The sequence below is a fragment of the Triticum aestivum genome, chromosome 3B (assembly GCF_018294505.1).
Source record: "Triticum aestivum cultivar Chinese Spring chromosome 3B, IWGSC CS RefSeq v2.1, whole genome shotgun sequence".
NCBI lineage: Eukaryota > Viridiplantae > Streptophyta > Magnoliopsida > Poales > Poaceae > Triticum > Triticum aestivum.
The window spans coordinates 247,254,758-247,264,762 of NC_057801.1; the positions used below are offsets into that span (position 1 = coordinate 247,254,758).

The following is a 10,005-nucleotide window of genomic DNA, read 5'->3' on the forward strand; positions in this document are numbered from 1 at the left end:
TCTTCATATAAAGAGTCTCCTGAGTTGTCACTTTCATGTACTAGTGAGAATTTTTTATTATAGAACTTGGCTTGTATATTCCGATGACGGGCTTCTTCAAATGCCCAAGGTCTTCATGAGCAAGCAAGTTGGATGCACATCCACTTAGTTTTAATACTGAGCTTTCGTACACTTATAGCTCCAGTGCATCCGCTGCATGAAAATCCCTACTCCTCACATTGATATGGATTGAAAGGCCTCGCCATTGCCTATTGATTCGCCGAGTCTCCTATTGGTTCGATAACCTTGGTTCTCTACTGAGGGAAATACTATCTGCTACTATATTGATTCACCCTTCTTCTTCGGGGAAAATCCCAACGTAGCTCACAAGTAGCAGTAACACATATCATGCTCCAGCGCAGCACCCTCGCGACCCCGATGATGCTCCATTAAAGCACCCCTGCGCCCCCGCGACGCGCCATTGAAACACCAGTGGCTCGATGATGCTTCATCGCAACCCTGGCGCCCCCTAGTGAAGCTCTATTGCAGCATTGGTAGCCCCCAACGAAGCTCCATTGCAGCACTGGACGACCTCGATGGAGCTTGGTCACAACACCGGCGGCCCCGGGGAATCCCCATCACAACACTCATGATGCTTTGCTACAACGTTGACACCGACGTGGCGGTGCTACATCGCAGCGCTGGTGTCCCGACGTAGCTCCCATCGCAACATCGGTGATTGCGTCTTTGTGTTGCGTGGCAACACTAGCCGGGAGTAGCGCCCTCCTCCAGCCTCCTTCTTCCTGCTGCGTTGCAACACTGGCGGCGAGTAGGCGACCCCCTTCCAGCAACTACATAGCAGCAGAGCGCGAGCAGCTCCGCTTTTGGCCTGTTTGTTACATCGCAACGGTGTGCGACAAACAAAAAAAACAACCATTGCGGCGGAGATGAAGCATACGGTGGTCGCCGTCATTCTCATGTTTTACATCAACGGTGGGTGGGGTTGGGCACGTCGCCATGGGAGCTCGACGTGGGGAGGGGAATGAGATGAATGAGGGAAACACATGAATGGAGAAGAGCTGCAGTGCGAAAAGATGAGGCTTACCGGAAAGCGGTGGTGGGTCCACATGGGCACGTGTTCATCAAGGACGCGGCTTATATTTGATTGTTATCATTCAACTTAGAATAAACATTTTTCTATAGCTAGTGACGAATTATCAAAGGGCAAAGTGAGTATAGTGGCAAAAAATAAAATAAAAACCCGGAAATCAAACGGTTTGTGAATATTTGGAGTTCATTTCAAACATATCTTGACGGGGCATCGCTGAAAGAAGAAAACGGAGAGAAAACACCCGAAGGCAGAAGCCCAGTTACAACTAACAAGTGTGGCCATGTGCGTGCTCCTCCCCATCTGGGCCATTCCCCCCGATCTCCCCACTTCACTAAACCCTACCCACCTCGCCGCCGCGTAAACCCCCACCCATCCCGCCGCGCGGCCCATCTCCAGCGCACAACCAACGCCAACGCGAACGCCGCCGCCGCTACCGCCATGGCGGCCGCCTCGAGAAGTCTTCTCGCACGCCTCCGCCACCTCTCCCTCGCCGGGCCCCGCCTCCCCCCTTGCCGCCTCTTCTCCGCGGAGCCTCTCGTCTCCCATCCCGACGACGACGATGCCGGCGCCGGCGGCGAGGGCGGAGGCCGGATCATAGAGGCGCGTCCTGCTGTCATGGGCCCGGATTCCCGGCGGACCGGCGTGATCGGCGTGAAGTGCGGCATGTCGGCGATGTGGGACAAGTGGGGGGCCAAGGTTCCCATCACCGTCCTCTGGGTCGACGACAATGTCGTCTGCCAGGTCAAGACCGCCGAGAAGGAGGGGTTCTACGCGCTGCAGGTGCTGCAAATTTCTCATCTTTGTACCAAACTTTGTATATGACAGGGATCACAAACTGCTGCATTGTTTCACACTTCACTGACAAAATAAGTACTCCTTGGTGTTCCACTGAGAAAATAAGTATTGGAACTTGATTCTGTGAAATCTCAAGGAATTAGACTCATAAAAGTAGTGCTAGTTTTTACCCATTTGTTAAGACTCAAAGCAATTTGAGTGTTTTGTGCCTTTAGGTCTAAAGTTTGGCCTCCCATGCGATTAAGGTTCGATCTAGACGTAAGATGTCGTAAAATATATTTTTGTTAGAAATTTAAGTGCTCTTCGATGACTTATTGGTAACTCACTACATGACTAGATCATTAGCGTTGAGACTAGCTGCCGAAGGTAGTTATGTTTATTTTATGTTTGTGACCAAACTCATGTAATAGCGATTTTCTTCCCACGTCTCTCCAATGGGGGCTGGGAATTATAATTTAGAAAAAAACAGAACACCTAGCCTGCTTCACGTTTTCTTACCATTCTCTACAAACATGATATCGTGTGTATTAGGTCGGCTGATCAAATCAGGTTGTTTTAATTGTGCTCCCAATGTTTTGTCATCTCCTAAATTTGCAGTAACAACTAGCAATATGCTTGAGGAATAACCATCGAGTTTTGTTAGCGCTAAGTTCATGCCAGTTGCTGCATTGCAGATGACTACCTGCCCCCAAAATGGATAATTTAGACACATTAGTGCAATATAAACATTCCATCTTGGTTCTGTATTTTGTTGATCTAAATGCAAGTATATATGTTTAGTTTGTTTAGTTTGTAGCACTTATGCTCTTCAGGTTTTGTTGTTACCACTTTTATAGTGCAAATTTTCGCTAACTTCTGAAAGTCTCTCCTGGTATTTTTTTAGCTCGGAGCAGGCCAAAAGAAGGAAAAGCATCTAACAAAGCCTGAAGTGGGCCACTTTAGATCACAAGGAGTCCCTCTTAAGAGAAAATTAAAGGAGTTTCCTGTTACTGAGGATGCACTTCTTCCTGTTGGAACAACCATCTCGGTTCGTCATTTTGTACCTGGGCAATTTGTGGATGTCATTGGAATCACAAAGGGAAAAGGTTTTGCGGTATGTATTTTTGTCTACCACGTAAAATGGTTTTTGCACTTGCTGACAAATCACCATGTTTACCATTTTATTTGAACACAGCGTCATTAAATAGTCGGTTTCCTTCCGTAACACCTCTTCCTTCAAAAATAGACAATTAAAATTGTGTGCATCTGCTTCAAAATGTTGTCTATACATCCTAGGGTCCTAGCTATCCCTTGATTTTAGGAAGCAGCCTTGTTCCAAAAACCTTAATGTTTGCTTTCGCTGCTGGCTCTTTGACAATCAAGTCATTGCCAATGATTTTTAAAAACATAGATAAATACAAATATTGATTGCTGGTAATTAAAAATGCAGTTTGGTTATATGTGAGATCAACTTAATTGATGAAAATTGTTTTAAATTTCTTTTAAATGTAACACTAGCAACGTTTACGAGTCGACGAGTCGTTCAAAGGTTGAGACTCATAGACTAATCATGACTAGTCTAGACTACTGCTGGACTAGGCTGACATGGTACTGTAGCACACAACTTGCAGTAATCAATTACTAAGACCTAGTATTAGTATGTAATATTACTTCCGTCCAAATTACTTGTCTTAGATTGGTCTATATACGGATATTTCTAACACTAAAACGTGTCTAGATACATCAAATCTAAGACAAGTAATTCGGGACGGAGGGAGTATATACTCCCTCCGTTCCACAATGTAGTGCGCCCGCGCTTCCCGACGTCCAAGTTTGACCGTAAATTTAACCAACGAGACCGACTGCGGTGGGAGCAAAAATTATACCAGTGAATTCAAATACGAATTCACTGGTATAATTTTTGCTCCCGCCGCAGTCGGTCTCGATAGTTAAATTTATGGTCAAACTTGAATCTCGGGAAGCGCGGGCGCACTATATGATGGAATGGAGGGAGTACTATACAAAGTGCATTGGAGCGTCAATTTGTCCTGCATATCAGGCCAATAAGCATATTTCCATTCTGGATCCTTGCTCCTAGTTGGCTTCTTGCAGGATCCTTCGATGGATCGTATTGCTCATCGGCTTGAGCTGCAGCAGCTGCTGAACACACTACTTGAGGTATCTCCGGCGGCGTAGACATTGCAGTTCAGACCGAAGGATCTTGAAACTGAAGCAAGCAGGGGTGGAGGGGCGGTGGTGGGTGCCGGCACCGGTGGGACATTGGGTGCTGGCGGCGCCTCCTACCAGACTCCCAGGCGAGGCGGCTCGGAGCGGGCTGGAAACTTAGCGGGCGAAATTTTCCCTCTCATGGGCTGTGGGCTCTGGGCTGGGCGGCTCGCTCACTTATCCTCTCCCAACCCTTTTTTTTAGTCGAACGACTCAAGGTGCACGACTAGTCCTTCGACTGCTCGACTCGGCGAACTAGTCTACACGAGATTTCTAGTTGACACCTAGAATGCGACTCATATAGTAGTCTAGCAACTAGTCACTCTGACTCGTAATCAATGAACACTGGTATAATGTTAGTTTGGGATGTTAATCTAAGTTGTGGATGATTTTCAATGTTTCAACTTAATTTCACGTCGCCAATGCAATCAAGTATATATATTCTCATAATGTTACAACTTAACTTTTGCTGCTACACTTAAGATACTAGTACTTTCCTCTTTTAGAACAAACCAATTACTGAAATATGTCAATGTAACACTGTACATCAATTATATAACATTATATTTTCTACTCCTGTAGGGTGGCATGAAAAGACATGGTTTTAGTGGGATGCCTGCATCACATGGTGCTTCTTTATCACATCGCAGCATCGGTTCTACAGGTCAAAGGGATGCTCCTGGCAGGGTATGTTATAAACTCACAAGTCCACGCACTGAACAATTCGTATACATGTCTCCTCTGAAAAGAGACATGGTAGCCATTAGAACACGCAGCATTGGACTTCTGCTGGAAGTTATGCACCCTCTTGGCATGACTATTCTTGGATGTTGTATTTATTTGCCAGTTTATTTCTAATATGTAAAATGATTAGGATAGATAAGACCTTGCTTCAGTAATTAGTAGCAGTGCTGTTTTATTATACTTCTAATTAGTGAGTAATCATAGGACTGCCTTGTGTGTTGTGCATAACTGCATAATATTAAGTGGATTTGCATCTTCTATCTTTTTTAGTGTCTACTCAGGGAGTATCATATAAGGTTTAATCTTATATGTATCAGTGTATGTGCCCAAAACAATGATTGTGTCTCCCTAAGATTGTAGTGTATGCTGTTATTCTGATCTTAGGCCTTCTTTGGTTTGTAGGATTTTTGTTGGAAAAAATTGTTTGGAGTCCTTTGGTTTGGTAGGGATGAATTCATATTCCTATGGAGGATAGGAACCAATCCTTCACATTTCAAAGGAAAAAAAACATGGGCCTAGACCCAATAGAAAAATTCCTTTCCTATGAATCAAGTGACATCTCTTTCACTATAGGAATTGAGATGCATGCCACCTCACTTTCTATGGTTTTTCTATTCCTATGATATTCCTATCCTGAAGGGGAGCCTTGGCGCAGTGGTAAAGCTGCTGCCTTGTGACCATGAGGTCACGGGTTCAAGTCCTGGAAACAGCCTCTTGCAGAAATGTAGGGAAAGGCTGCGTACAATAGACCCAAAGTGGTCGGACCCTTCCCCAGACCTTGCGCAAGCGGGAGCTACATGCACTGGGGCTGCCCTTTATGATATTCCTATCCTATGGACCAAAAGGAGGCCTTAGTGATGGCTTCACTGGATGTACATGTATAGATGTATAAGACCCACAAAATAATGCTTCTCACGGAAAATGATATGTGCACTTTGCTTTTTACCCTTGTGGCCTACAGTGACTTGAAATTCGCTCAATCAAGTTTTTACATCCTGATGGAGTTAAATCTCAAAGCTTAAAAGTGGTGTTGGTAATGCGCATGCATCAGCAACAAAGGTAGTTAGGGCTTTAGGGTTTGGGTCCTTGGGGTTTTGTTTCTAGGGAACATATTATTTTTCTTCCTAATTCAATTGGAATCTAGAGAGAGACAATAAGGGTGCTAATTTTACTTGATACTTGTCAAACTGGCCTGTGCTCACATATGCTACGTTGCACGGATACTTGGATACGTATCGGATATGCGATATGGGGATACGCCCGATACGTCAGTTTTCTAAAAACTAGGATACGGGGATACGTTTGTATACAACAACAACAACAAACAACAACAACAAAGCCTTTAGTCCCAAACAAGTTGGGGTAGGCTAGAGGTGAAACCCGTAAGATCTCGCAACCAACTCATGGCTCTGGCACATGGATAGCAAGCTTCCACGCACCCCTGTCCATAGCTCGCTCTTTGTCGATACTCCAATCCTTCAGGTCTCTCTTAACGGACTCCTCCCATGTCAAATTCGCTCTTTTGTATATGCATATTAATTATTAAAGATATAAAAAAATAACGAGTTTTCAGTAGGAAACACACAGTTTTCTTAAAAATTTGAAGTCTTCACAATTGCTTAACAAATACTGCATTTCTACGGCTGGACGATGTCAATGGTTTGACATAATTGCTTAACAAATAAGGTAATCACATTCACAATTCACACATCAAATTCACACGCACATAGTCACATAGATAGATAAATATCATAATTTAGGTTCAGGTTCTCACAAAATAAAACGGGAGTTCACATCACGACCAGCTCACAAATCAATAAGGCTTCTCCTCATTATCATCTTCCGGGATCACACGAGCAGCAGCCAATACATGGACTGCATCCACGCTACCTCCACTGCCTGCTTCACTTCTAACTGAAGAAGACCTACTAGACATGGCCGATCTGCTTGGTAAAAGGAGATTAGGAAAACAGATTAGACAATTTGATCTTAAAACCTAAACCTAAAACACCTACGTACAGAATTCAGAGAAGGAGATGGAGAAGAGAGCTCAGAGAAAGAGAGGGAGATGAGAACATACCTCCTGCAGGGGATACACGGATGTCTTCTGCCGGTGACGAGCCAGCGACCGATCAGCGTCGATTGGATTGGAGTTCAGAAGGTGAGAAGGAGAGAAGAACATGCGGGAGAGGAGAGAACTGGAGCTGAGAATTTACGGAGAGTTGGAGACCTGCGGGCTGGGACTGCTTGCCTGCTCCAAGGAGTCGAGGGGACGAGCTGGGAATTGTTGACGTGCGGCGGCACCAGGAGGGGATCGAGGAGTTTTCAGTTTTTCACGTCGAACGAAGGGGTTGCCGTATCCAAAGCGTATCCCAAAGGTATCCCAGACGTATCAAACACTACTTTCTTTATTTTAAATCAATAAATCACAGGATACTTACGGGATACGTATCGGGCAGTATCGAGGCAGTATCTGAGTATCGGGGCAGTATCCGGCTGGATACGCGCACTTTCTGAAGTATCTGTGTGACGTAGCACATATGCCATCTGTCGGCCATCTCAGAATACGTGCCAATAGCAACAATGTAGCTACTTACATGTATGCCAAATGAATTTGACTCCTGACAGATGTTAGTGAGTGAATTTGTAAATATATAGAGCAAAATAATAGAAAATCCATGCAACTTGATTGTTTTTATAGTAAAATATAGCATTCTCAAGGTAGAACCCGTCAATAGAAGCTATTTTTTTTAATCCTTTCCATGTATTATGTGCAACATTGTGGAACTTTTCGAGTTTCCTCAGGTGGAAGTGACCAGTGAGGCCACTTTAAATTATCACCAAGAAATGAACATTATTGAATGTTTCAAGTTTCTAAGGTGTGAGCTACCAGTGAGGCCGCTTTAAAGAAGCACAAACAGATGCACTTCTGAATGTGAATTGGCATTTATAAGTTTAGTTTTTGGGTAGGAATGCGCTATTTGAAGCTGTCGGTGTGTCCTAAGCAGCCGGTAGTACTCCATATAGGCTAACAGCTGTAACAATGTTGCAGGTTTTCAAAAACAGGAAAATGCCTGGGCGCATGGGTGGTGTTCAACGCACGGTGAAAAATGTATGGGTTTACCAAATTGACCCTGCCAGGAACTTACTGTATCTGAAAGGCCAGGTAATTTCATCTCCACTGTGCAGTACGTCTTTTAGCTAAAATGTTTATGTTGTGATATGTGTGTTATGCATTCTCTTGTGAACTTTGCAGGTTCCTGGTCCTCAAGGCAGCTTTCTTTTCGTCAAGGACTCTATTTACAAGAAACCCGACAGAGCTTTCCTGCCATTCCCTACGTACTTCTCACAAGAAGGCGAGTTGGAAGACATGGAGCCGCTCATTGCTGATCTTGGTGACGTCGACCCGTTCATGGCAGCAGATTAAGACTAGGACAAATTTCGAAGAATCCCTTTTGCTTTCAGTGCAGTGTTGACAATCCCACGTGATTGTCTGTTAAATTTTGCATTGGATATATGAGTAGCTCCTGGGTTACAAGAGTTACCCCGTTACTGACCTGCCAGATCAATGTTGTTCCATGTACATTACCTGGCATATATGCCAGGGCCCTGACTCAGTTAGGGTTTTGAGCTGATTGTTTGGTCGACTGAGTGGATCTTATTTTGTTTAATAAGTTGTGTAAGCTATGATTCAGATAGATATATAAAATCGAAAATCTCTATTCCGAGGTTACTATTCTAGTTTCCTGATGAAGTAATTTCCGCCATTGCCTGATTATACCGCTAGTCCATTTTTCTTTTTTCGTGCTAGCTTACTAGTACTACTGTGCATGAAAACATGAATGTACACGAGACTTTGCAAACCAGGCACAGCTAACTAAATCTCGTTTTAAGTCATGTATTTATGTATGTCTAGCAACACACATGAGATATGTAACAACAGAACGTCCTTTGCATATAAGCCTCGTCACCCTCACAAAAAATATTCAGCCTAAAGCATAACCGTTTAGACGCAGCTGCCACCGTCTCCTCTCCAAGGGGAAAAAAAGCTTAGGGTTTCTCTGCCTCTGCCGGTCCGCCTTTTATCTGGTGGCCTTATGGTGGCGCGGTGGACCTCTGCCCTTGCCGGCAGGAGGGATCTTGCTTATCTTTTTAGGTATTTTTGTGAATTTTTTTAGGGTTTGTGTCCTGCTTAGAAAAATGAGATGATAGCTGCTCTTTGAAGTTGGAATGATGTTCTCCCTGTCTAGTCCTTGTTTCAATGATGCTCTAGTGCCGTCGGAGGGCATGTGAAAATGTGTCTACAACGGATCTTGCGAGATTCGATCGGTGTTGGTCTTTTGTAGATCTCCTTGGAGTCTTTGTTCGTCTTCTCCTTTCAATCTACACTTCTCTTCATGGGCGAAGCTGTTGCTCTTGTGTAGGTCCCGCAGGGCCTCAACACGACGGCTTTTCAACTTTTTATTACAACAAGTTTGGCCATGCTTCGATGAGGGAGGGGCGATGACGTCGACACACATTCAGCTCACTCCAGTGCTTATAGTCGTCGCTAGGTTGTTTACGGGCATGGATATAATTTTATTATTTATGTATTCTTTGTACTGTCATGGCATGATGAACAAATCAAAAAATTTGATCACAAAATAAAATAAACAATAACATAGAACCTAATCAATTTTCTCTTTTTAAATACTGGTGAATATATACATGCAATGCACGTTGATATTAGAAGAAAAATTGGACATTGATATTAAATAAGATATCATTAATTACGTGTATACTGTAGATCTTAATATTTGGTACGATATTAATTGCACGCTGAAATTGAAGAAATATAGGTCATTGGATCGACATAGTTTATCGCCGAGATTTGTTAGATATGTCTCTCTAGGTCTTTTTTATCTCATTTAATTTATAAAATTTAATTTAATATTCTTAAATAAATTCTGTAAATACAAGGGAAAGATCCTAATCAGTTTTGCTATTTCAAGGGAACATCCTAATCGAAACAACACGCACTTGCCCCGCTCCAGCGCCAGCAGTTACCGTACTGTGCAGGGCTCCCCACCAACTCCGACATTGTGGCGTCGTGCGCTCGACCGGACCCCTCCTTCCCCCCTCACCTCCCCTCCCCTCCGTTGCCCCCGCTTCTCCAACCAGCAGATTCCTCC

General features: G+C 43.9%; 2 protein-coding genes across 2 annotated transcripts in view; both read left to right on the forward strand.

Annotated features, from left to right (window-relative positions):
* The first annotated feature begins 1,377 nt into the window (after window positions 1-1,377).
* LOC123069537 (50S ribosomal protein L3-2, mitochondrial) lies at window positions 1,378-8,567 on the forward strand. Its single transcript, XM_044492424.1, has 5 exons — window positions 1,378-1,870; window positions 2,769-2,978; window positions 4,673-4,777; window positions 7,887-8,000; window positions 8,091-8,567. Exons 1-5 carry the CDS (start codon window positions 1,529-1,531, stop codon window positions 8,259-8,261), a joined length of 942 nt encoding a protein of 313 aa, XP_044348359.1. The 5' UTR covers window positions 1,378-1,528; the 3' UTR covers window positions 8,262-8,567.
* A 1,321-nt stretch (window positions 8,568-9,888) lies between these two features.
* Window positions 9,889-10,005, forward strand: part of LOC123069538 (E3 ubiquitin-protein ligase hel2) — a 5,103-nt gene continuing 4,986 nt past the window's right edge. The window contains exon 1 of the mRNA XM_044492425.1: window positions 9,889-10,000. The gene's annotated coding sequence lies outside the window, so the exon portion shown is untranslated. The remainder of the gene's footprint in view (window positions 10,001-10,005) is intronic.

What these genes read in the sequence shown, in the direction of transcription:
- LOC123069537 (XM_044492424.1), top strand. Translation starts at nt 1,529, where the DNA reads ATGGCGGCCGCCTCGAGAAGTCTTCTCGCACGCCTCCGCCACCTCTCC. An exon ending in CAAAGGGAAAAGGTTTTGCG is followed by an intron (nt 2,979 to 4,672) that starts GTATGTATTTTT and finishes CTACTCCTGTAG; the next exon opens with GGTGGCATGAAAAGACATGG. An exon ending in AAAGGGATGCTCCTGGCAGG is followed by an intron (nt 4,778 to 7,886) that starts GTATGTTATAAA and finishes ACAATGTTGCAG; the next exon opens with GTTTTCAAAAACAGGAAAAT.